The 26,083-nt window shown below is 51.6% G+C and overlaps 8 protein-coding genes across 8 annotated transcripts; 6 read left to right on the top strand and 2 right to left on the bottom strand.

The window, feature by feature from the left end:
• The first annotated feature begins 946 nt into the window (after nt 1-946).
• On the top strand, nt 947-1,668 carry V8C40DRAFT_20714 (uncharacterized protein). The gene has a single exon (XM_083212062.1). The coding sequence runs from the start codon at nt 1,007-1,009 to the stop codon at nt 1,421-1,423; it is 417 nt and encodes a 138-aa protein (XP_083079746.1). The 5' UTR covers nt 947-1,006; the 3' UTR covers nt 1,424-1,668.
• Nucleotides 1,669-1,870: 202 nt separating this feature from the next.
• V8C40DRAFT_231544 (uncharacterized protein) lies at nt 1,871-2,813 on the top strand. Its single transcript, XM_083212945.1, has one exon. The coding sequence runs from the start codon at nt 2,012-2,014 to the stop codon at nt 2,492-2,494; it is 483 nt and encodes a 160-aa protein (XP_083079745.1). The 5' UTR covers nt 1,871-2,011; the 3' UTR covers nt 2,495-2,813.
• A 697-nt stretch (nt 2,814-3,510) lies between these two features.
• On the bottom strand, nt 3,511-4,060 carry V8C40DRAFT_20688 (uncharacterized protein). Its single transcript, XM_083212054.1, has one exon. The coding sequence runs from the start codon at nt 3,897-3,899 to the stop codon at nt 3,552-3,554; it is 348 nt and encodes a 115-aa protein (XP_083079744.1). The 5' UTR covers nt 3,900-4,060; the 3' UTR covers nt 3,511-3,551.
• V8C40DRAFT_20695 (uncharacterized protein) lies at nt 4,061-5,263 on the top strand. Its single transcript, XM_083212058.1, has 2 exons — nt 4,061-5,036; nt 5,151-5,263. The coding sequence occupies exon 1, from the start codon at nt 4,221-4,223 to the stop codon at nt 5,019-5,021; it is 801 nt and encodes a 266-aa protein (XP_083079743.1). The 5' UTR covers nt 4,061-4,220; the 3' UTR covers nt 5,022-5,036; nt 5,151-5,263.
• On the top strand, nt 5,207-6,457 carry V8C40DRAFT_20690 (uncharacterized protein). The gene has a single exon (XM_083212056.1). It carries the CDS (start codon nt 5,391-5,393, stop codon nt 6,330-6,332), a length of 942 nt encoding a protein of 313 aa, XP_083079742.1. The 5' UTR covers nt 5,207-5,390; the 3' UTR covers nt 6,333-6,457.
• V8C40DRAFT_20691 (uncharacterized protein) lies at nt 6,458-7,166 on the top strand. The gene has a single exon (XM_083212057.1). It carries the CDS (start codon nt 6,583-6,585, stop codon nt 6,949-6,951), a length of 369 nt encoding a protein of 122 aa, XP_083079741.1. The 5' UTR covers nt 6,458-6,582; the 3' UTR covers nt 6,952-7,166.
• Nucleotides 7,167-17,481: 10,315 nt separating this feature from the next.
• Nucleotides 17,482-19,152, top strand: V8C40DRAFT_261015 (uncharacterized protein; the record flags this gene model as incomplete). Its single annotated transcript, XM_083219210.1, has 1 exon — nt 17,482-19,152. One exon carries the CDS (start codon nt 17,482-17,484, stop codon nt 19,150-19,152), a length of 1,671 nt encoding a protein of 556 aa, XP_083079740.1.
• An 820-nt stretch (nt 19,153-19,972) lies between these two features.
• V8C40DRAFT_231528 (serine/threonine-protein kinase) lies at nt 19,973-26,080 on the bottom strand. The gene is made up of 10 exons (XM_083212944.1): nt 25,362-26,080; nt 25,120-25,254; nt 24,994-25,023; nt 24,869-24,933; nt 24,361-24,802; nt 23,945-24,281; nt 23,373-23,884; nt 22,796-23,293; nt 22,594-22,737; nt 19,973-22,524 (listed from the first exon to the last, which is right to left on the bottom strand). Exons 1-10 carry the CDS (start codon nt 25,506-25,508, stop codon nt 20,578-20,580), a joined length of 4,257 nt encoding a protein of 1,418 aa, XP_083079739.1. The 5' UTR covers nt 25,509-26,080; the 3' UTR covers nt 19,973-20,577.
• Between the last annotated feature and the right edge of the window lie 3 nt (nt 26,081-26,083).

Genomic DNA, 26,083 nt, shown 5'->3' with positions numbered 1-26,083 from the left:
AGGATGCCAGGGTTCGTGCCACGGCCAGCTGAAAACGAAATGACGAGTGGAAGCGGTGTCTGGCTGTCTGTCTGTCTGGGGGCCTGGTGGTGCGTCTGGCTTGGGCCGGAGAAATCTATCGCCCCACGAGTGACGATTGCTTGGGCCAACCGCAGCGCTGGACAGCGGACATTCGGGCTAGCAGAGTGCGTAGCGTAGCGTCGATGCCTCAATAGTCGGGATTTCAGTTGAGATCGATCGGAACGCCGACGATGCGCTTGTGCAAGTTGCTTCGCCGAGCGCGTGAGGCTGAAGAGAAATTGGCCACTGTTGAAAAGTTTGATCAACTATTTTTGTTGCTAGCAAGGGGGAGAAGAAGTTGATGAAGAAGAAAAAATCTTCAAGTCGATGAAGGGAAGGCGAGAGGCGAGGAGAGAAGGAGCAGGCATCAGCTATCATGGGCTCGAAAGTGGAAAGTGCGCCCTCGTTTGTTAGTACACTACTGTACGTTTCTGGAAGCAAGTGCTGAGACGAGAGTAACTGTAACTGTACTTGTACTTGTACCTATACCTGTATTCCGTACTCTACACATTCCTCAACCAGCTCTCGTCTCATCTCGTCTCATCTCGTTATCGTTGCGACGCATGAGGAGTCATACATAATTCCCGGGCCAGATACAGCGAAGCCCTGTAAAGCATTACGAAGCAGAGGTGATTACGAGTATTTCGTAGTACCGTCCAGTATTATACGAGTACAATACATACCCGACTCTTATACGCTCTCAATGCCTGGGGTCAGTTTTGGGGCCCTGTCTATGGAGTAGGAGGAGCCCATCTCGAGACGGCCATTTCCAATACCGGGACGGGATGTGCTCGCACAGCAGTGGAGATCGGCAGAAGCTCGACGGCTCAGCGTTCTAGAAGCCCGCGTCTTGCAGGCCGGTCAGCTGGGCAGGTATCAAGAGCTGCTTGTACCGCTACCGCCACCGCTACGGCTACAGCTACCGCGTAGGTACCGCCTCGAATGAATGGCCGCCTATGGCAAGCATGGGATTCGCTACCGACTTTCTGGATTTGGAGAGCCAGCCACGCCTCCTTGGATGGCTTGGACAGCTCAACTAATGGCCGTGACGATATTAGTTGGCTTGCCTAATTCATCCTCGGCGAATGCCTCTTGTTTCTGTCTGTTCGGGTTCTCGGAATACTTTGGGCATGGTACGGTTCGGCACAGTAGACCTACCTTAGACATGCAGCGCACCGTGGCCATAGCGTCATTGTGTCCCAGACGGCATGCATCACGAGCGAGAATCCACCGACTGAGAGAATTAATTAATCTGACAGAACGCGGGAGTGGTCGCATGCGCGCAGTCTGGTCTGCTATCTATCACATTGGCAGGGCAGGACGGCCATGTTCCGGCCCTCAGGGTTTGTTTGTATGCTGCTAACTGCATGCACGAAGCATGTTGCGAGATGCGTGTTAGTGCGATGATGCTTGCTTGCTTGCCGGATAGAGGAGAGAGGAGAGAGGAGAGAGAGAAGGGCTCGGGATACTGGAAACGGGGGGCAAGCAACAAGGAACATGAACCTGGCCTGGATAAATGTACGAGATACCGCATCTTGCCGAGAAGAGAGAAGCGTACGAAGGGCAATGCGATGCTTCTTCCTGCGCTACTGTAGCCCTCGTCTTGTTGTCACCTCTCCGTGGCTCCTACTGCTCCATCCTTCCTCATGGTCATGATGCCCTCCCCTGCTTGCATCTCGCAGTAATATCGGGGCTGCTGCATGCTGCTGCATCTCGCGGTCCCTGTGACTCGATGCTGCTTTTCTTGCCGGCAGAGCATTGGCTACGCAATTAAACGGCCACACCACTTGCGCACCATGTCCCGCGCGATATCCCGCACCCACCAGGTTTTTTCAGCTGCCTTGGGCCATGCAAGTGACGCACTTTTAACTCTATTTGCCAACCAATTCAATGCGCAAACCGCACCGGTTCCTGGCGCACTTTGGCACCGCCCGCTGGGATCCGGCCGGCTATGATGATGGTGATGAGGGGCTCCAGAATAGTATTTTGTTGTCTTTTTACACTTTTCCTGTTTACTTTGTTGTTTACAATTCGCCTCCTGCACACTGGCTGCTGCATATCGCCAGTGGCAAGAGTCCCTGCACAGGAGCATCATCAAACGTCTGGGCCCCCTGGGATCGCCAAGTTAGGGCTGCGCCTTTCAGCTGGGCAGGTCTCGTGCCTGGCAAGTAGATGCATGTACATGTACTCCTTGTACACTCCCGTCCCGGGCGAGCGAGCGCCCGCCAAGTACTTGCCGCTACAAGCGCTGCATGCAAGCCTCAGCACAGCGCTAACTTCAAGTTGGAATACCTCAAGCTACCACCAACTTGAACCCAGCAGACATGAACAGGCCTGGGCTGGCAAAAGTCAATGGCCCAGCTACATACCTACGGTGCCACCCGGTGCAATTCTTCAACGACTGCAACTATCGAGCCTCTTCAGGCCCCGATGACGGGAGCCCAGCACGCCACCAGATGCGCCGTGGCCAGTGCGCGTACGCTTTCAGCAGGGTCTAGCTTGACCGGGTCAGCCACAGAAGCAGTTTTTGATGCGAGGACAAGTCAGTCCGTCAGTCCGTTCGCCGTAAGCAGACAAAAGGCAAAAATCAAAGCGCAAACTTGTCCTTATACGAGCTGCCGTGTAGGTGATGATAGTACAGAGTATACCGATCAAGATAGTACAAGGAGCCGCGGCTGGCGATACCTGTGCTGCCGCGGAGACTTGCTGCCAAGCCACGAGTCGCTCTGGGCCCTGCTGCCTGTATCGTATCCAATCTGTACTATATCTCTTGCATAATGGAAACCGGGCAGGCTGGGAAACCATGGAAACGCGATTGTACCTGCACTCGCTGGCTCACCCACTGCAAGGTACTCATACTATCCGTAAGGTACTCGTACATGCTCCATGTACCTAAAGTGAAGCACTGCAGCGCATTCAAGGGAAAGTCCTACGAGTGCATGTACATGCACCTTACACTGAGGGGGTGGTCGCACTCTGTCTCTTGCATGCCCGCCCCCTCATTTTTGCTTCTTTCTGATCTTGTGCCCGAAACTGGCCCAGCTCTGGTTTCGAACGCAAATCCATCACCATACCATGCCATGTGCTGACTTGAGACGAAACCCGGACAAAAAGGATGATGTGGTGTCGCTTCATATCCCTGGCCTGCCCAAATAGGCACAGCCAGAGACAGAGCGCCCTGCAGCAGCGAGTACCTGCGAGTATCGCCCTTCTGTCGTCTCTTCTCGCTCTCGGGAAGCACAAAATCAAGTCTCTCCCTGCCCCGGATCGGCCACATGGCCAGCCTCTGACCAATCGTCTCCGTCAGCAGCGCCTGTGTATCCAGAAAAAGACCAGACAGCGACTGAGAACAAGAGACAAGGAACTCAACTCGCACCGAGGGTGTCTCGATAGGGCTCACCTCAGCTGAAATGCTGCCCGGGTGCCAGCTCCCGCCGATTGCGGGCACCGCTAAGAGCAAAGCAAATCGCCTCTGGGCTCCTTGGATCTCGCTACCGAAACCACAAGCTGGCGGGGACGGTACCGAAGCACTGAAACATGCCCCAAATAAGTTCCAAGCCTGCGTGCTTAGCCCTCGAGTCAGGGACGCCGTCAGTACAACGGGCTGCCTTGTTGTCTGCTGAAAACAGGGATCTCTGTCGTGCCGCCAGGGCCTCGAAACACTCCCCTCTGCTCCGGGCCTTGCTGGTTTTGGCGCCTACAAGCACTCGTACTATCCTGTACTCTGTCTGGTGCGGTGCCGTTATTACCAATGCCTGCTTGTGCATACTAACCAGCAGTGCGGCTACTCGTACGCAGCTGTGCCCTTGTTTGGACGACATGCCGCGGTAACTTCTCATATTTTTTTAGTTTTTTTTTTCTTCTATTCTCTGGTTCCGTTCTGTTCCCAGTCGGCCGCACCTTGCCGCTACTGCAGAACACAGCCCGTCGTCCACAAAAGAGGATCATCCGCTTGGCGCGACCACAATTCCGCATTCTTGTCTTTGCCGGCGCCGATACCCCATGGCAGCGGTAGGGTGCTTCCCGCCAGCTGGAAGAGGGAGGGGCCAGAGTGGAAATGGACCATGGAAATGGACATGGAAATGGAGCCGGCCGGACATGCTACGACAGGACTGCCATGCTGCTGCTGCTCCTAGTACTAGCAGCATCCATACTATGCCATGCCATGCCATGCCATGCCATGCGAGGCCATGCGAGGCAAATCACAAGCACCCAAACCCAGCAAGCACAGGCCTTGTCACTATGATCCCACACCCCCAGCTCGACGACTCCAGCTGCCATCAGCAACCAAGTCTTGCTTGACTGTACTTCTTGCGTACCTACTCGTACGCCTCCTGGGCCCATACCCGTACTTGTACATGGTGTCTGCTGCCCAAGCGTCTTCTAGCGGTGCTACGAGTACGAGCAGAGAGTCTCTTACTGCCACCCCCCTTCTCTCGCTCGGATGTTTCTCTAATGCTAGCTTGGGATGGCTGAGAGGCTACTCCCGCTGGGCATCTCAGGCCTTGCTTTCTTCTTTCAGTCCTGTCCTGTCCTGTACTGTACTTGTACTTGCGTTTGCGCTTCCCCAGTGGGATCTAGCGCCGTTGGCAAGTTTTCTCTGTCGCTTTGCCCCTCTGTTCGCAGAAAGAATGAGGAAAAGGCCACACGCACGAGAGACACACCGTATCCTATCCCATCCCATTTTGAATTATATTAAGGTTCATCTCACCCCGACAAAATGTTCTTGTTTTCTTTCCCCCCTGTGGTTGTGTCTCACTCACTCACTCTTTCTGTCTGCCGTTCTCTTTTGCGCCAACAAAGGAAAAAGGAAAAAAGGAGCCTCTGATCAACTGAGCCGCAGCAGCACTCCCCTTGTCACAGGCAACGACTTATCGATGTCGATGTCGTACCGGCTTATTAGTTCATACTTCGACACGAGACAACCCAAGAGACTCGCTGGAACAGCACCTGGTAGCTAAACAAGCAAGAAAAAAGTCTGCGCAAATCGCCACCTTACTCAGGACCCTCGTGTCACTTCGGCTTGCGCCGTATTCAGCCTCCCGCCCTTGGTCATTTAAAGGGCATCATTGACAAACCAATATCCGAAGGTGCCGACCTCGAGACAAGCCGGAGGTTACCAATTAGAGTCTGCTGCTTTGCGCAAGACCGCCCCACGGCAGCACATCACCGTCAAACGCCTCAATCGTATCTTGGTCGCCAGCAAACGCCCTACCAAACGCCGTAGGGCAGAAGAGTGCCGTCTGACCGCAGGAATAGTGCGACTTGGCAGGGACCCCGGCTGACGGCGCCAGGCCGAATTTCCATAAGCAGTCACCTCCCAGTCCACCATGCCCGTAACCAATCGTGGAGGCCTACCCGGCGCCGACTACAATTACTTGAAAGCCCAACCGCCCTCCTGGGAGTCTGTTCGAACCGGACTGTCTATTTTTGCCTTGGTCATCATTGCACGCTACTGTGTGCAGACGATCTACCGATGGCTTAGACCAACCGCGAGGCGCAACACTGCTACTCTTCTCCCCACTAACAACCTGCCGCTGCAGAGACAGTACGATTACAAGCCACACCTTGGGCCAATGGACGATGAAAAGCACATTGAAGGGGTCAACGACCAACACGAGGATTTGAGGGCGCCGACTACGACGACAACGACGACGACGACGAACACGACTACAGCCGCAATGGATCGGCACCCGCACTGGAGAAGCGCCGGTGGCACCTTGCCTGGACCTTTCATCTCCCGGCTGCCTCCCGCGCCACCTTTGACTCCGCCGGAGCTGAGCACAGCCGTCTTCACCTTGGACAACGAACGGTCACCCAGCAGCCAGAGCTTCATTCACCAGCCCAACCCCGACTACATGTCTTCGACGTCCACCACGGCTTTCCAGACAGGCAGCCCGGACTCTGCGTCTATCCCGCGGCGGCGATCCTACACTAGGACGCTCCCCATTAGCGTCCCTGGGTCTGGGTCTCACTCTCCTCAAGCGCAGTCTCCCGAGGCTGAATCCGTGGATCCAACCTTTTCGCCCAGCTCCTACCCGCCATCGGCCGGCTTGTTACCGCCTGCGCCTCCCTCGGGTCTTGGCTCAGAGCCAGATGATCACGGCCATCGAAACGTCGACGTCCAAGGCGAGATTCTCTCCGTTCTCGATCGCGACGGAGCTGGCTGGACTCGCCATACACGTGTCTACGGTGGCGGAGCTTGTCTAGCGTGCGCTGCCAGCGGCGGTGGTTTTTACGGTGCTACTGTGACTCCAGAGGAGATGCGGTGATGGGTAGCAAAGTGAGAAGGGAGGAAGAAAGAAAGCCCAGCCATCTCAAAAGGGGGAGGGGCGCGTGTGCGTGTGTGCGTGTGTGCGCGCGCAGCAACTCTGGTGCCTCAGCCGGACAAACTCGGCTCTCGCTAATCATTACTCTGTCTCTCTCTATTGCCCTTCCGTTTCTTCCCCCCTTCCGCCATCCTCTATTTTCTGAGGACATGGCGCTTGCAAGGGGGGAGGAGCGGATTGCTGCATTTGTCTTATGCATGAAACTAAGTCGGGAGGCGCAGGATGCTTGTTTTATCCCTTTGCTGTTTCTCTTCTTTATTCTTATTTCAATTTTTTTGTATTTCTTCACATGGGGTGGCGCCTCGTTACATCTCCTTGTTTCAACCTTGTTTCCCAAGCTCCCCTTTTTTTCCTCTTTTGCTTCTTTCAGCTTTTCCCCCACCAGCTTACTTTTGACTTGTTTTCCGGTAGATGGCCGCTCATTGTCATTGCGCCTGATTGCATGCTTCTGATCCCCCACCTCCTGGTATTTATTTATTCTCATTCAAAAGCACTTTTTAAGCTGCACTGTAATATGGAGTCAGTTCTGTTTTATTGGAATGTTAAAAAAAGAGGGTTGTGATTGGGCCCTTTTCGTTTTCCCCTTTCCTCCTGTTTCTCCTCCTCCTCTTCCTCTCGGTCTACAGCTTATTAGGTTATGAATATTATGACGATATGATGACTCTGTTTCTTTCTACAAGACTTTTTTCTTCTCATCTCTTAATTTTTGAATAAATGGGCAAAGGATTTTGGTCAGATTAATAATGAAACTTGATCATAACACGCGCCATGTGATTGATCGTAGCGGAGATGTTTTACGACCCGCCGGCCATCTTGACTAGGTTCGACGCCTCTTTTTTCTCTCTCTCTATCATAATGGGCATAGAGGATTCATGAACCAGGATCCCCTCCCTCCCCCCCTCTCGGCCGAAGGTCTACAAGTAGCAAACGCTGCCTGAGGATGATGGCCTCGGGTCCTGTATCGTTCCTAGCCCGTAACCTTATTAGTGACCCTTCTCCCGAGCAAGAGTGCCGCATCCTTGACGCCTCTTGCTGGGCTTCTTTCCGTCTGCGGCAATCCCTGGAGGTGTAAGGACGAGTAAATAAAAGTGCCCAGCTCCCATGACAAATAGGGGTGTGAAACATAAGAGCTATGAAGAACCTAGATCTCATCAGGGCAAGTAAGCGGGCACCTGTTAGGCTGGGTCATACCAGCCTGGTCCATGTTCTTCCCGTTCGCAGTCCCCGATCAGTCACTTTCCTCTTGATCGTTTTGGTAACCGGGGGGTCTTGTGGACAAGGTCTTCTTGGTCGTTTGTTTTGCCAAGTTTAGTAGATTCCACCCAGGGGGAGGGGGGAAGAGAGATGTCACTCATCGGTGACGAGACGAGGTGCTCACGGAGATGACATGACACACAACGGAACGGATAGGGACGAAGAGGGAAGAAAACAAGGGCCTTGGATTTGTCACTCTTGAGGGAGAGACGGGAGGAGGAACAAGGGCTTGGATTTGTCGCTCTTGAGAGAGACGGGAGGAACAAGGGCACGGACGGAAGCCGGATTTGGAGTTTCTTGGATGATTGGCCTGGTGACTCAGTCAGTCAGAGATGGTCGGCTCGGGCGTTGATGGTCCTAAAGTCCTAGGGGCCTGGTTATTGTCTTTTCGGCCTGGCTTACTGGTTTCTGCTGCCGAGGAAATTCTTGACAAGGTGTTAGTCAGTTCAGTAAGAGCAGCTCCAGTATATAGACGTGGCCAGGGGGGGTTAGAAGGACAGACCAGACGGACAGACATGAGTAATGGTTCTTCCTTAATGACCAACGACATGACTTGATGACATGAGCATATGTATCTGTCACGCCGGTTTCCTTTCCCTTACCTTTTGTTTGAGTCACCCGAATATTGATGAACGGAAGCCATGCAGCAAAGCAAAGCAAAACAGGGTTGCGGGAAAAAAAGAACCGCTAGCACACCCAAGCAAAACCGCTCACGAAATCACCTATCGAACGCCTCCCCCGAATCCCTGGAGGAAACGCGGAAAATGTGGTCGTACAAGGCTGAACCGGGGCGCCACAAGTCCTGTCTGTCGGAGAAATGGGACGCCTTGGCCTGGCCTGGCTCGTTCGTCCGTTCGTCTCGTTTGTTTTTTCCCATGTGAAAGATGAGCACATGCCGTGTCTCTCCGCGATCCTGTCTTTGTCCCTCTTTTTTCTTTCCCCCTTGCTACCTAGTTATTTTTAAAAAGCGCATATGTTAGCTATTTAAAGATACACTTAAGATAGAGAGAAGATCTCGAGAGAATGAATGGGGTCTTTGCTATACTCAGCAACCGCGCGGAATTATTCCAAAGCAATGATGGCGTTAATAAATCTCGATGTGGTACGCTTTTTGAGATAAAACGGCGCAGAAGAAATATCGCTACTGACCTGGGGAGGCGTTTTATGGTTCTGACGTGAGCCTGTGTCAAAACCTGGTCAGCGGCCATAAACTGGGTTAACGGAGTGGGCTCTTATTTTTTTCAAACGAGAGGGGAGCGGAGAAGCGCGGACTGACATGGGGGGGAAACTCATGAGGAGAGGAGAGAGCGTGAGGGGAAAAAATGACTGATATTATGCATATACCGTTTACCGTGTAGTAGTGTGTATGTGTATTTTCCTGTCTGGGAGAGCTTTGCGAGGAATACGGAATATACAAAGCTGTTTTACTTGCAGGGTTTATTGATTCTGGGGCCGTACAGTAAGAGAGATGCTTGCTGACGAGATTTGGCGATGTTTGGTAATCTATCCAGGGCTGTGGGAGGGAAAAAAGGGAAGATCCACTTGGCTGAGCTGGGGGGGTCAGCTTGTTCAAGGGGAAACATGGCTGAGCAATTTTATGCGATGGTCGGTAGTGTGTATTTTGTATTCTGGGCAAAAAGACCATGTTTTTGTTTATTTGTTTGTTTGTTTTGTATTTTGTCCAGTTGAGATGAGTGTATATGCCCATCGGATTGAGTATCGGGAGTTTGGATTTCCTATTATGGGTAATGGTGTGTTTTTACTATACGCATGTTGAAATAGAACTGACAGTCAGCTTTGATTTGTCGAGCTTGTCTCTCGGTAAAAGGACAAGAGACCTTTGTCTCGTGACAAGCTGCCAACCCAAGAACTACTACTAATCGCTAAACATTCTCGTAACAAGAAATCAGCTCCATGCTAGACAAGCATTGCAAACCTGTCAATCTCGGATCCATGTCTGTAAGTAAGCGGCACCAACTAAGATGAGATGATGATTGAGCTAGGTCTGTGTGTTCGACCGGGGTGATCCGTATTGGCGGGAGGTCAAGGGCTCGGGGTCGGTCGGCGACCACCGTGGAGTTCCGCGGCGGGTTTGAATTGAATTTCTGCATAGGTGTCCGTTGTTCCGAGTTCCGTAAGTGTTCCGGGCCATGATTTCGTTTATGCCAGACCCAGTCTTGTCGCTTCTAAGCGGGGAGGAAAAGGATTAGCGGAGCGGTGAATTATACAGTACAAGGGACAAGATCCGGCGGCGTGGTTTATCCCACATTCCGGATGTATAGAAGAGTAAATGGATTTCATATACTGTAAGCAGGGATTAATGTCAGACTAAGGTAGGTCGTGATAGCATTCGTATGTATATTTGTATGGATTATCTGGTACCTTTCATACTGTCAGATCGGAGAAGTGGATAGGCAAATTAAGGACACGATAATCAATATACTGAGTGGCCTGATTAAGACTTCGGTCTTGTGCTCCGACAAAGCATACGTAAGAGCCACTGGGGTAATGAACATCCATTCCCATATAAGATGACTGTTTCCAGGGGGTTAAATCAACTTCATGCAAACCGCGGATTCGGTGATTCTTGCGAGTAAAGTTATTCCCTCGACCAACAACATATAAGCAAATGTGGCCTTTTTCCATCCGCGGAATGCGTCCCTTGTTGAAGATACAGGGGCCATCGTTGTCGGTCAGCGCCTAGATATATAGCCCCTGATGCTGTCTGTCCGACTCGCCCGTAAGCGCCGATGCAAATCAATTGAGTCAGTAGCTTTAGTCACTGCCCTGGAAGCTTGCGTCTTTTATAAATGTCTCCATGAGCGTAAATGCCCTCAGTATGGCATGATTTTCAATGCTAGGAGAGACCGGTATATATGGCAGAGAGAGAGAGGGAGAGCAAGTCGTACGTATCTCTCTTACTTGCTTTCTACAAGGAATATACGCGTAGAGATGTAATTCGGACATAAGACGTACTGTTGACAAAGCTGGGCCGCAATTGTTACCCTCTCCTCGCTTACGCTCAAGCATGGGCGTATTATAACCCCTAACCTTGTTCGAGTCAACGTTACGTGGAATAATTCAGTAGGAAAGTGTTTCTCTGAGATGGTACATGCTCCAATTCAACTGCCGAATTACGGAACCGACCTATTACATGGATAGCAGGTGTTCAATTAATGTAATAACCGCAAGTCTACTGGCAGATCACTACAGATATGCAATATCTTGCTAGGATCGGAAGTCCACAGTCACTAATATCGGACCATAAGCTCCCGTAAGATGGAGAAATATTAGCAATAAGCCGTTGCGGGCACATGGCCAGACCGTCTGGGGGAATAGGCGGAGTGCGTACGGAGTACAAGTATTGGCAATGGAAGACCGGTAAGTGCCGTCAAACATCATCCTAGGCCGGAATTATGGGCGAAGGTAGCAGCTGATGTGGGCCTTATTAAAGGCATTACGTTGTGTAATAGTCCGTCACAAACTAGAGTACAAACAGATAAATAGCAAGCTTACGTCGAAGCAAGTCGGTGATGATATTGCGGACGATCCTTTCCATTGTTCGCAATGGAAAATCTCTCTGGTTATAGTAGCACAGGAGGTATTCGAATCCCGGTTTAATTTAATTTTCGAGAAACTCGGGATGCTGGTTATTCAATCATTCTGTTTGATGTTGGTCATCGATTCGGCACGATGCTGTCCTATATCAAAGTGAATCCTAGTAAATAATTCAGGTTTCACGAGAAGAGGCTTTCAAAAAAAGAAGGAAAAAGAAAGAAGAGAGAGAGAGAGAGAGAGAGAGAGAGAGAGAGACAGAACGCAAGAGAACAATAGAGTAAGAAATGAAATGAAAAGAAGAGGAACAAAGAAAAAAAATACAAATGAAACAAGAAGGGGAGAAGAAGAGAAAAAAAGATAGAGGGAAAAGATGAAGAAAAGACGCTTTTGAGAAGCAATCCACCCAAGAAGCACAGAGGAATTGAACAGCAGATTTTGATAAACATTCACATCAGCACTTCCTTGAAATCTGGAGACAATCTATTTCCCGTGTCTACACTAATGACTCGTTGCTATGGTGGGTTCAGTTTGTGCCAAAGCATCAAATGATTGGTCGGACGACTGCTATTCAAGCGGATCGACAAACCGCAAAATAACTTTCAATTCAAAATTGAATTTATTTTGATTGATAAAACTAATATCGTAATACTGTATATACAGGATGTTCGAATAAATGGGATGCCGAAGGAAGCGTGCAAAACTGTTGTAGGTTACCACTGTGCGAAAAGCTGAGATCAGGATTTTGCATGTATGCACTGCATTTCAACCACGAAGATTTTATTTTAGAAGGCACGAGAGTTCAATACATGTCCAGAGACTTGATTTGGTAGTCCCAGCTTTTGGATGAATTGACCTTTGGTCGTATCAATGGTGAGATGTAGTAAAGTCCAACGGTTTTGAACACATGTGAAAGCCATCGTTACGATGTGATTGTAGCATTGAGACTTTCCGTAAATGAGAAATCCTATACAATAATCAAGAGTGAATTGAGTTGCCGTATAGGTCCGATGATTAACTTCAATGACAACCCAGCGGGCTATAAGCCCAGGCAACAAGGTTCAATGAAATGAGTCAACGAGCGATTGCGTACAACAGGGCGTTTGCATTGATCCATTGAGTCATAAATGTATTGAGTTGGGGCTTGAAAGTATATAGTCAATTTGGGCATCCAGTCGTCGTGAGGTTTATTCGCAATTGCTACCATTCATAAATCCATTTCGCAGTTAGGCGAGGCTCCTCATCTCCAGCAGGTGTGTCTTACATACATAGGTAATGACTATTAGACTCTCACCGTATCAAGATGCTTTCACTCTTTTGGATACCTGGTTGAAAAGCTTGCCCCGGACAAAAGTACAATGTGAAACTTGAATCAGATCTGCACGGGACGCCGTCTTCCACACCATCCATAGACACAACCCAATGTGATTTCTTGTTGAAGATTTGGAATATGCACGCTCCAATCGCCGACATGGATTATTCATGGACGGAATAGGCAAGTAAAAGTATAATAGTCATCGACATGGGCTGAAGCAAACGCCTACCCGTTACGGAAAGTCATCGATGGATCTACGTCTCTGGCCTGTCATCCGAATGCCACGAACTACTGTTGCTGCTACACGCCGTGAGAATTCCCGTCGGTAGCTGAACTCCGCACCAGTGGAAAGATAAAGCCCTCGCCACCAACAAAAGGAAACATGTCAATTGATGCTTTTGACGCCGTCGCAACGAGAGGCGGTAATGTAATGGTGGTGCAGCATGCGGGCTGATTGGCGCCGGCAGGGCTCGGCTATGCCGTTAAGCGCCAGAAGTCAAGTCACGCAGTAGGCCATGCATAACGGTAACATGCACGCTGCACCGCGGCTAATGAGGAGCAAGAGTCTCGATCCCGGTCCATTGGCGGTCGGCCAGCGATCCGGCATGTGTCGATGGCGGTACAGACTTGACTCCTCACCTGGGCTCGTATGTCGTTCGTGGAGAAGATGCCATCGCTGCGAGTCGTGCGTCGACATCGATGGAATGACACGTCACATGCCGCGACAACTCGGCCGTCATTCTCTCTCTCGGCCTTCATTTGAGAGAGTTCGGCCCGGGGGAACCACGAGGCTGGGTTCATCAACTTATTAGCCATAGTTTCGGAGTACCTGGGCCTAGGTTATGAAACAAAGCCTCGGACCACTCCGTTCGCCAGGGTCCGTATCCCCGGAAAGCCAAAGCTTGAAGGAAATGAAGTCAGACGCGCAATTGGCCATGGTGTGCGTTCTGCATATCTGCTAATGCACATCAGCAGCCACTTGCTACGGTTCAATGCTATTTAGCGATGCGCCAAAATGAAAGGCATGCGACATGCATTCCACCATTTTGGCGGACACACAACGTCCAGGTCAAGTTAGCAGGGCATTGATGGATGGAAAGATGAAGAGCGGCAGTGGTATGTAATAGACGCCTTGCAGGTGTTCTTCGTAGTACCGTAGGTATTGGATGAGTACTGTGAAGACATGGTCCAAGAGCCCTGTGCGCATTAGTGGATCTCGCCTCGTCTCGCCTTTGATGAGTTGGAGTGTTTCGTGTTTGAGAGTCTCCGCGTCAGCCTTTCGAGTCGTCCCTGATATCAATGCCTGCCTGCCTGCCTGTTTGCCCTGTACAAGTACAGCGAGCTCGGTGAGAGATCCTCATCATAGCTAATATGCCGGGTTTGGCGACAGGCATGAGGTTGACAAGATTCAATAGTCTCGTCATAGCCTCGAGGGCCCCCTGGAGGAGAACCTTGCCGTGCCCCTCGCTGCATTGCCGCCATCTGGTGCATGTGCAGTAGCACATCAACAGCGGGCTACCTCTGGGGATCGTTTCATGCCTCTAGGAGGTAGCCTTCCTGTATGCGTCTACCTGTCGCTCAGGTACAGTTCTCAAAGCCTTGCTAGCTGTAAACTCTGTATTCAGTAGCGTAGGGGTAATAATAACTGTTCCCACATATCTGCAAGTATGCTCGTACATACACGAGCAGGCCAGGCTGAGACCAGCAACTCGAATGAGCCTCTTGGGCTGTGCTGTCCTTTTTCGCGCAATCATGTGCTAGCAGGGCGACTTGAAACACGGGAGGCTGCGGTGTGGAGTCGACGATCTGGATGGAGTCTGACATGGGGGGTTGAAGACTGTATGAAGACTCGCACAAGTAAGTACTCGTACATGCGAAGGCAGTCGTACAGTACAAGCACAGAAGACGGTTTGCTGGTCGTCGGCCTCGTATCGTGTTCTCGGGCCCGGCTGGGGGAGTCGTGAGCAGACGGACGGTCAGCACTCGCGAAGAGCATTCAATGACGATCCAGAGACCCAATGGCGGGCAGAGAAAAAGGAGCTGGGCAGCGATTCTGCAGGTTAGGCGCACAGCCGGCAAAAGGGCTCGAGACCCAGACAGAGAAGAGACAGACTCGACACGGACGGGTAAAGAGTCGACGGCGGGAGCCAAACACGATTTAGCTTGGATGGATTGGATGGACCCCGCCATGTGCGTGTTGGCTGTTCTTGTCGAGTCACGAGCATCGTTGGGTCAAGGTGTGGTGGGCTTGTCTTGTCCGTTCCTGGATGATTGAGGGTTTCTCAGGGTTTCTCCTCTGTGTGTCTCTGTCTCTGTTTCTCTTCTCTGTGTCCTCCCACTCTCACGTGTTTCTCTGCTGACAAGAGAGAAAGACCGACGACGATGACAATGACGCACGTTCTTCATGCTGCTTCTTCTCCATCTTTTCCGGCTTCTTCGCTTCTTCGTCGTCTCCTGCAAATGCCTGACTCTTTGCTTGTCTCGCGGCCAATGGCGGGGGAAAACAGCCAAAGAGGAGCAGCAAGCAGCGTTGAGGGTGTCGTCACGCCGGCTTAGCCCATGGCTGTGTGTACTATGTACGAGTACCTGTACCCGAGCAAGCGCGCTGATTGGCCGAGCCCGGGCAAGAATAGCCTGGCATCCCCTGCATCTAAAAAGGCACAACACACCTCCATGACGCCCCTGAGCCTGAACGGGATGTACAAGTACATACCAGCTATTCCAAGAACAGGGGAGGCCTTTTTCTCTTCCTCACTTGTAGTTTTTTTTGCCGCCCTCGATGGGGCAGGGGTTGGGCAGCTGTTGGGCTGGGCGGACCAGTCAGAGGCCACGACGCGAAATGCCACAGCCGTGTTGGTGCGAGTATCCGGTACCTGCTCTTGATCTTTGGTGGAGGTACATGCGCCCGTACCTCTGACTTTGCTGGAGCCGTCTCGTTGTGTCTCCATTCTTGGGCGCTTGTCACGCGGCACATTTTTGGCGACTCACTCCATCGCTCACCGGCGGAGTCAGTTCAGTTTTGGATGTAGTCGTAGGGGGAGAGAAGGAGAAGATCAAGCATGGATGCGAAGTGTTTTGTCTCTGCTCTGCATTGCATTGTCTGCAGTAAACAGTATCAAGCCCCAGCCGTGTATCAAATTGCGAATACTTACATGTAAAGGCAACTTGATGTATGCAGTACAGCAACTGCCTCATTCGTGCTGCTTGAGAGGTACATGCCCTGAATTGCGATTGACCGTATCCTCTACCTCGCCCGTCCGTGCAGCTCCTCGCAGCAGCTCCTCCGCCGCCCTGATTGGCCGCACGCCACAGCGCCTCTTTGGTTCCCCAGAGCGCGCTCCAGAAGGTGGCCACCGGCTTCCAGGCGCTGCCATTGGCCGCCATGCCGCACCTCGGGTCCTGGAGGTCGCCCTTCAGTGGCTACAGCGCGCTGGCTCCAGCTGTCAAGTGGCCTGTCGGGGGGCTGTCGGGGGCTGTCGGGGCCTGTCACAGCGCCCTGTTCCTCTGGACAGCGCACCTCCAGGGGTCCGAGGCCTCTCCACTTCCGGCTCTAGGGCGCCTCCTGTCTCCTCTACTTGCTAGTCACTGCTAGTCTAGCGCCGCCTCTGCCTCTCCCTCCAAGCCAGTCCACCTGAAATTTCCCAAATCCTCGACGCCACCGGCTCGTTTTTTTTTCCCTTCTTTTTTTTCCATCTTCCTCTCCACCCTCCTCCACCTCCGTCCGTCTTTGTCCCATCGCCATTTACACCGCCCTTCGCATCTATTCTTCCCTCTCTTCTCCCTTCTGTGGCCCCTTCTTGCCTCGCCTTATTTTTCTCTTTCTTCGCTTTTCAAGTCGAGTCTCGTCTTGCGGATTCGCCCTTTCGCGTCTTATCGCCACCCATCTCGCACATCGGGACTTTCGGACCCTGGAAAAAATTGAAAAAAAGAAAAAGAACGTTTTAAAAAAAATCAAACACGCTTCACTTCAGGGACAAAAACGAGGACAGGAACAAGGAGACTCCCACCGGATTTTATGGAAAGCGCATTCACTAGTGACTCTCGCCGTTAATCGACTGTAATTTATTCTTCGACCGCTCCTTGCTTCCCACGCAACGCAACGCAACGCAACGCAAAAACCGCATCACGCCAGCATTCTAATTCGTCCGAGCATTCACAACCCGCAGCATTTTTGCACCCATCCAACGTGTATTTCCATCCCGAATTTAGATTACAGAGCATCGACTCCCTCGCCGGCACGCTACGACTATAATACGAGAGGTCTTTTCGTGTGGCGTTTCCCAAATCGCGTCTCACCAAAACTCTGGAAAAGAACGCGCCTGTTGCTTTTCGGCTTGTCCGCCACGGCGCAATCGTTCGGGTTTACCTTTGACGGAAAGTTCGACTTCAATCACGAATTGCTCTAGGCAGCAAAATTCCATCGCCAGTTCCCTCCGTGTTGCCTTTTGGCGCGTCGCTTACTCGTCAACAACGTCGTTGCTTCCCTTCGTCTGCGGTCAATCTGCTTCTTTCCAAACCATCCTTGACATATTTTTTTCGCTCATCTTTTCATCAAAATCCCTTGGTTTAATTTCCACTCTCCTTGCCGTCTTTTAATGCTTGGAGGTTTCTTCTTCTTGTGAAAATACTACGATTTCTTGGATTTTTGGCTTTTCTCTCTACTTGGCTGTCCTCGCGACTTCGACACAATTCACCGACCGAGGCCGTTTCGAGTCATCTTCGCCTGACGATCACCACCTTCGTCTGCTCTCGATTTACAGCATCGCTTGCGCCAATTTTTTTTTATCAAAACTTGATTCAACTTCATATTAGATTTCTAATTCTTTTTCAAGCGCTCTCAAGACACGGTTGAACCTGTTCCTTCGGCTCGCCCCCGCAGCACCTGTTTTCTCCCGCGTCATTTGACTCGCAACCATATTTCCTTCATTTTTCTCATTCTGAGTTATGGACGCAGGCAGTCTCGCTCAAATGACTTCCAACAACTTTGTTTCTCCCGGCGGCCTGGCCTCTCGCCGCGGCAGCCAAAACATCAAGCCGCTGTCTTTTGATGCCATCAAGCAGGGCAACAAGAACACCGACGGCGGCGTTCCTACTCCCCGCACCAGCCGATCTCATCTGCTTGCGGGCCTGAGAACGGCCCCCAAGTCTGCTACCGTGGCTTCCTTTGGTCCCATGTCGCCAACGGCCGAAGGTCCTGTGCAGCAGTTTGCTCGAAACAGCATGGCCGCCAATGCCTATGGCTACGCCCAGGCCAACGCCTACAATGCTCCCAAGACGGCTTTCCCTCAGTACGGCCAGCAGCAGCAGCAGCAGCAGCAGCAGCAGCAGGCCTACCAGAGCATGATGGGACAGCAGTACACTGTTGACCAGGTGCTCGCCCCCCCTCAGCTCTCCATGGATGAGCAGCTCCAGGAGCAGATGGACCCCAACCTGTATGCCCAGCTCGTGGCTACCAATCTCTATCTGGCACAGCAGCAGCAGAGGCTCCAGCAGCAGCTCAGGAGCGTCCAAGCCGCCGCCCACCAATTCCAGCAGCTCAACATCAGCAACAACCAGCTTGCTCAACAGCAGGCCGCCTTTTACGAGCAGCAGCAACACCTCGCCGCTCAGGCTGCGGCCGCCCAAGGCCAGCAAGTCTACTACGATGCTGCCACTGGTCAGTACTACGTCGACACCTCGTCTGCCAAGGTGGTTTCCTCGGTCAATCTCGAGCAGCCCATGTCTCCCGGCTTCAACAATTTCCAGCAGCAGCTGCAGCAGCAACAGCAGCGCCAGCAACTGCTCCAGCAACAACAACAGCAGCAGCAACAGCAGGCCCCTCGCGTTCAAGTTTCGCCTCCCCCTGAGAGCCAGCAGGGCTCATTCCGTGGCCCCTCGCCCCCGCGACGCTTTGATTCTCCTACAGAGGTCACTCCTCTCCCTCCGCCATCTGCTAACGCCTTCCGACGCGGACATAAGAAGTCGTCTTCCCTGGCCGTTAACAGCGTGCTGGCTGCTGCTGCGGCTGTAGGCGATTCAAGCAAGACCCCCGCGCCTAAGACTGCCGTCTTCCCGGCCACTCCCGGACTTGGCGGATACGGCCCTGGTCAGGCTCGTGCCGGTGAGCACCCAGTTCGTCAGCCTCGCGGACCGCCCTCCATGGATGAGCTCAAGGCGAAGCCCACGGCCCGACACGAGGGCAGCAAGAACTTTGCCACCCGCACCCGACGATCGGCCGTCCACAACCTTGTCCGCGCTGGTCTGGAGCGTCGCAAGGGATCTGGCAGCTCCAGTGGCAGCATGAGCCCTGTATCCGAGACCGCCGAAGAGTCCACCACCCCTATTACGGACAACGATTCTGACTCGGGTCGCAGCGGTTCGGGTAGCTTGGCTGGTGAGATCGAGTGCGGCGCTGCGCGAGTCTCCACTGCTGGCGGTTGGGGCGCCATCGGCTCAGACCGACCCGGCTCGCGACAAAAGATCCGCGGCAGCGTTGACAGCAACTCTGGCTGCGAGAGCGACAGCAACTCCTTCGCTGACGTTTTCAAGAATGGTGCTCTGCGAGCATCCAAGGCACAGGAGGCTGCAGATGGTCAGCGCAAGGCACCTAGGCTGGTTCTGACCAGCGTTGAGAAGCGTAAGATGGCTTCTGTTGCATAAGCGCTCAAGTCGTGTGTTTTTATACGTTTTTACTCTTCTTCTGCCCTTATTATTCTAATTCTTATGACTTGACGCTCCCGGAAACTTTTTTGATACGACCCTTTTGGACCTGCGAACTGCATTTTTATCGACACGAACTCGACAACTTTTCGCTTTCCCACTTCTTTTTTATTACAGACCACTCTCGTCCAAGGCATGCGTACTTGTGGTGCGCGAGGCGAGACAGTGGCCATACCTTTATCAATGATTCTTCATAATTCACTTCTCGACTGTCATTCAAAACGAATTTCTTTTCTCTCTGGACTGGAACATGGGGGCGGTTTGCCCAGGGACTGTTTTTGCTTCATGGTAGAGGACGTTGGGGAACTTATACCACCAGTGAGAGACGACGTGATCAACGAAAAAAAGACGAGGGTTGCATTCTGCTGCCTTTCTCGAGAGTGGAATACAACCGTGCTCTAGATGGAGCCATAGGTTGCGGGACTCATCGAGGAGGGCCTGGCGAGGCAGACATGAACCAAATCAACCCTCTTGACATTCTTTTGATGCATCTTGTTGCTCCGTCTTACTCAAGCGTGTATGGTTTTTGACTTCTACGGGGGTTGAATGACGACGAGGGGGATGGGGATATAAGTAGGTAGTGATAGTTTACAGATAGTGGCACGCAATACAAATTGATGGCCACGGACATGTTTCTCTTGTATTTCTCCATGTGAAGGTTAAATCTATGACAACTATTGTGCACTTGGGTGTTTCGTTGGACTTATATATCACGGGGTACAGATGCATCTTTATTCGTGTAATACATGACCAAATGGAGGCAGGATTTACAACAACATCACATTATTATATAGTAAGGTTTCGGAGCATGCTTTCTGCATATTAAACCATCAACCAAAATACGTCCAGTTCAAGTTTCCCAAGACAAGACCAAACAAACGAAGCCAGCCAGCCCAGTCATAATTCAAACCATGATCCCCTCTCCCCCCCTTGTTCTTTTCTTCTCTCTTTTCCCTGTTTCCTTTGTGGCGTTAACGTTTCTTTCTTTTGTTTTCAACTTCTATTCATTCGCTTTTGGGTGAAAGGTACCGTGTATGTGTGCGTGCGAAGTGTGATATGTATATAGATAGATAAGGTAGGTATATATGTATGTATGGTTAGGTGTATTTGATGTCATGAATGGGGGTGACGGATTTTCATTTTTCGTGTCTAGCTCATGTGTCTCATCGCATTCGGTCTTCTTTTCTGTGCTCTTTTTTTTTATGACCCCGTTTGTTTGCTTGTTTGTTGTGAGGTGTAATAATGAATGCTTCGTTTTAGCGGTACATGTCTAAATGACAAAAAATGATTCTTCTTCTGGTCTCATGAGTAAGTGTGTGTGTGGCATGTTTTTCTAATAGAAAGTGCGGGGTTATATATGTTATATCATCGGCTTGACTGCCGCATAATGTCAATCGACGACGATGACGTCTTGTGTCTCGCTTTCGGCGTAGAAACAATGCCCGAACTGGCGCTACTACTCGGCCGAGACCCATTGCTACTAAGATTGCTCTCGCTACGAACAACCATCGGAGCCATGAACTCTCCCCTCAACATGCCCGCGCTGCTACGCTGCTGTATGCTAGACGTAATGGGCGTTCGCGGCGTTAATCGGCTCTTCAGTCCGTAGCCACCGGCTCCGCCACTGCTGCTGCTAGCCATCGAGTTGGAGTCGTTGCTCACTCGCCGCGGGGGTCCTTCTCGGCTCTGTGGCCGGTACATGGCATTCTCTCGGTCTAGCGCCGCCCCTGACCGCCGAGGACTGGCAGCAACTTCGATAAAGGCATTGCTACTGCCTCTACTTCTATGGGTTGGGGTCTGAGGCATAGACATGGAAGACTGTAAGCTTTGCGGAGTGTAGTTTGTGTTGTGCCTTGACCCGCGTCTTGATGAGGATGATAGATTGACTTGGGTGGAAGAAATCATCCCTTCGTGCCTCATCATGACCGGCGATGCCGGTTGGGAAGAATGTGCCTTGATAAGCTCCGAAGCAAGATTGCGAACGAGCACAGCGGAATCCTTCTCCGCCAGAAGCTGAATCGAGTCCATGAGGGATCGCATCTGAGCGCTGTTGAGTGTCCGGGCACCGTCTCCGCTCCCGAGGACTCCAGGGTCGCAGACGTCCATAATGGCACGCACAAGCCTCAACAAGTTAAGCCGCACTACTGCCTTTTTGTGTCCTAATCTCTGGGTAATGCCAGCAAACATCTCGGGCTTTGCTAGTGATGCTGTCAAGCCTGGACTTAGACGAAGAAGCTTGAGCAGCGGCTCCAAAAGGTTAAAGTCAAACGCGTTGAGTCTGTTGGTGCCAAAGCAAGAGACAATGGCTCGTGAAAAGTTGTTATCCATCAGATGGTTTTCCACATTGGCCGTTTCCTCCTGGAGCCAGACCAAAATGGCATCCAGCGCGGTAACTTGCCAGTACTGGTCCGACAGTAATGACACGTAGAAATCGAGACCCTTGTTCTGCCAAAGGTATCTTCGCCCCTTAGATCCAGAGTGAGCCATGTCGCAGAGGATTGGCAGGGCAAACTCTTTCGGCGGCCGGTCAGTCTTCATGATTCGCAGCAACAGCGGGATGATACCTCCAACGGCGGCATCTTCTTGCCTCTCCTTGCTTAGCCGGCAGAGGTTGAACATCGTATTGAGAACCTGATTAGAGATCTCACGGAGGTGTTGGTGATTTTTCTTCATGCTGTAACTTAACAAGTCGATGAGGAAGTCGATGGCATCAGCCGAGTGCAATGATTCGATGGTTGTTGACAGCATGGACAGGTTTTTGATGAACCTGAGCATGGTAATCTGATGTGCCGGCGTCATTCGACGGAGATCTTTGAGGACGCTCTTCAGCACCTGACGATCTGCCACCACTTCCTTGACATAGTTTTCGGCTTGGCTAAAGAGGTAAAAGATGTTGACGATGCGTCCCTCGATGAGCTCACTCAGCTCGTCTTCTCCTTCTTCATCAAGCACACGGTGTAAGACGAGCGCAAGCGGATAAAGAATTTTGCTCCTTGAGAAGATTCGGCAAAAGTCATTCTTGGGAGTCGGGCCCTGCAGTTCAAACACGTTCCAGATGCCGTTTACCCCGATGAGCACAAGGTCTCGAGAGCTATCATAATCTTCGTCCAGAAACTCGACAAGAACGTTGAGACCACCTGCCGAGACAAACATTTGTAGCGTCAAAGTCGATGTCTGGTACATTTGGCGGACGAACGCGGCGGCCTCAAGGCGAATCTCATTGGAATATTGACGCGCAGCAAACTTGGTAATGATGGGTATTCCTCCAACGAAGCACAAGTTCTCCTGAATTTCAACGTCATCGAGAATAATCTAGGAAGAAAAATTCACATTAGTAAATGCAAGTCCAAAAGGGGTTGTTTGTATCTTGCTAATACGTACCGCATTGACGACTTTAAGCAGCTGAAGAATCATATGGTGTCTACTCTTCACCGTACAGGGCTCCAGAATTTCCAATAGAGGCAACAATCCATGAGCACTGATGATGAGGTTTTTTGCTTCTGGGTTTTCCCATAGCAATCCCAGCTGAGCCACAAGTTAGTTCAAAAGCCCCTATCCGGTAATTTCTTCGGGCAAAACTTACTAAATGTTCAGAGAGATCCGCCAATATGTCTTCGCCTTCAGTCATCTTTAGAGAGCCAACCAGTTCTTCTATCTTTTCAGCAAGCCGTGCATGCCTGTCTCGCGCAATCTTCGCGTCCATGTCCATCTCGTCCCACCCTGGGTCCATGGACGCGAACGGGTCATCTTCGTCATCGTCGTCGCCTAACCAAGAGTTTCCTGACATTCTTGACAGGAGCATGAGACCGGCTTCTTCTGAGCCTCGCTCACTTTCTTCTCGCTCGGCTATGGATTCCTCGGGCCCAAAAACGTCGGAGAAATCCTCGTCATCATCTTCGGCGAACTTCTGAATCTCGATAGAAGAGCGAGTACGTCTCATGGGACGATCGGGAAGGACTGACGGCCTTGATAGTGCCTTTTTCCTTACTACGCTGCCGTCGGGGGCCTGCATTGATCGAGGCAAGCTGGTTAGGTCGGATGGGTGGAAGAGCTGAGGCGCTTCAGGTTGACGCAAGCCGCCCTTGATGAAGATATCCCGTTAGCTGGCTGGGCACTTTTTCTCATGGACGGCAGGCATAAAGAGAGAGAAGTGAACTTACCTTTCGGACGGCTTGATGAACCTTTTGGTCAAACACACTATCGTCATCAGAAAAGAGATCGGAGTAGTCCTCAGAGCTTTGCTCTCGGTAAATAGCACCCGGGCGAGGGGGCAATTCGAACTTGTTCCCAAAATGCGGCTTTGGAGGGGATTTCGTCCGAGACAGGTTAGGCGAAGTAACTGCTTGACTGAGGGTCGGCCTGGATGCTTGGTGTACTACTTTTGGCGGTGATGCGGGTTTTGATGCCGTCATCCTCCTGGAGACGGGCCGTATTGTCTGCTCCTGAGATTCTTGGTAGAGCTCATTGTTGGGCCCCTTGATAGTCATCATGTCGCCTTCAAAATCGTTATCGTAGTTGTTTACATCGCCCCTGAGATCATTCACTGACGCAAATGCCTTTAGTTTGTCAGCGGAGAGAAGCCCTCCAAAGTTATCTTGCGGTCTTAGATGCGGAAGCTGCAAAGCACTGGGAGAAATTGCTGTGGCGAAGTCGTCGTCCCAATTATCATCATCTGAGTTACAAACATTAGTCTCCAACTAATGCAAATAGAGTGAGTAGATTGTAGGCATACCTAGCTCAGCGAGTTTGAAGGCACCTATTCCCGCACCTGCACCAGCGCTGAGCCTTGGTTTAGCAAGGCCTAACCGGCCCTTAGACGGTGTTCCGCTAGAGATTCGAGAGACGGCGTCGGAGCCTAAAGATGTGCGGAGAGAAGTCCCCGAGGAGTTGAGGGCCTTGTTCCATTGTTTAACCTCCTCAACCGCATCGTCAAAGTTGGCCGGTGTCCTTGAGACGGGCGCGTCTGTGCGGCGGCATCCCACAATCCAGGCATGCCTGAGTAGTTTTCGAGCCGAAACTCTCAGGTTGGGATCCTTCTGAAAGCACTGCATGAGGAAATCTCGGGCAGCCTATATTTGCATGTTAATATTTGTATCAGTTTGGTGGCCATTTTTGTTCACATAAAGCTGGGAATGGCAAGAGACGTACAGCTGAGATGCCTTCGGGCAGTGGAGGATGATCATCATTGACAATGGCGAATAACGCCGGCATGGCAGCTAGGTTGTGATATGGTGGCTTGCCCTGGAGAAGCTCGATAACGGTACATCCGACACTCCAGATATCTGAGGCAGAGCTGGCACCGGACAACTGGATGATCTCAGGGGCCATCCAGTAAGGAGTGCCAACGACTTGCGCCTCCTTGTCCTGTCCACCAGCAAGCGTGCTGGTTGAGACGCCAAAGTCGGCAAGCTTCACTGTCCCGTCCTTGGTGGTGAGGATGTTGGCGCCCTTGATGTCGCGATGGATGACACCTTGGTCGTGAAGGTACTGAAGGCCTTGCAGAACTTGGGTCGTGTAGACACCGACGAGGTTTTCTGGAAACTTGCCATATTCTCTACATATTGAATGGAGCGAGCCATTCTCGCAGTATCTATTGGAACCTTCATGTTAGCTTACAAACTTCATACTTGACCGGAGATAAGGTGGAATTGCCTACTCCAGGATGATGTTGAGGCATTCGGTTGACCTGACGAAACCGATATACTTGACAATGTTCTCATGCTGTATGTTATTAGCCCTGACGCACTGTATCATCCGGAGGATTTTTTTGGTCGTTCTTACAAAAAGGTTCTTGAGCAGGTCAATTTCGCTCTAGTAATCATAATCAATCTTGGTCAGCGTCATCCAAAGCTACACAGTAAAGAACTGTAGAAGAGAAAATGTTCTGCAACGCCGCTGCAAGCTTACCTCTATCATCCTCTGCTCACTCTTTGGCAGATCTGTTAGCTTGATTTGCTTAATGGCCACGGCCTCTCCGGTACCCCAGTTGAAGGCCTTGTACACCGATCCAAAGGCTCCCTTTCCAAGGCATTCGCCCAAGCGCTAGAATCCAATCAGCACGCCGTCTCATCTCACAAGGGGGGCACATTTCCCAATCTCGTCCCAGCAGCATTGCCGATTTGAAATTGCGTCAAGTGTCAAGAACATACATAGTCCTTGAGCCCAGGGTCCTGCATGGCCGCGCTCTCCCTTTGGCGGTCCTTGCGAGAGGGCGTGGACGGGGCATTTGACCTCTCGCGCGGAGGGGGAGCGGCGAATCGCCCATTGCTAGCGGGATAAATGTTCTCGGCCGGCATCTCTGCGTCGTCGTGATTGTCGTCGTCGTCGTCGTGTTGGGTTGGAGCCTGACCAGCAGCTTCAACTGGAGCTTCAGCTGGGGCTGGAGCTTGAAGGGCTTCTGTGTTTCCCCTCCTCTTCTTGGGTCTGCGCAGCCGGCAGACTCTCTACCTCGGCGGCAGGCAGGACAGCAGGCACTGGCGAGGCGGAAGGGAGATGGTTCGTCGAGGAATCGATGGCATGCCCGCCGATGGGTCTGTGGCTTCGTGCGTCGCTCGCATTCGCCCGATATGTTTTTTTTTCAGCGGCGGCGAGCGGTGTTCATCGAAAAGGCGGCGGGGGAAGATCGCTGCAACAAGGACGAGGGTCACGCATGGAGGTCGAAGATGGAGCGGAGGAGAGAGACAGCACAGGGGGAGAAGTGTGCCGAAGAGAGTGGAGGGGACAAAGAAGAGAGAAGAGAGAAGAAAAGAAGAAGAAGAGAAAAAGGTCAAGATCGAGCAGGCAAGGCGAACGCGGATTGGTTTTGCCCAAGGCGCGTGCCGATGTAGTAATTAGTAGTGCAGTTCTGGGTGCCAATTCCGGTGCTGTGGTT

The sequence above is a fragment of the Trichoderma camerunense genome, assembly GCF_050948025.1.
Source record: "Trichoderma camerunense strain CBS 138272 chromosome Unknown V8C40scaffold_1, whole genome shotgun sequence".
Lineage (NCBI taxonomy): Eukaryota > Fungi > Ascomycota > Sordariomycetes > Hypocreales > Hypocreaceae > Trichoderma > Trichoderma camerunense.
This window is presented reverse-complemented; position numbering and strand designations above follow the sequence as displayed.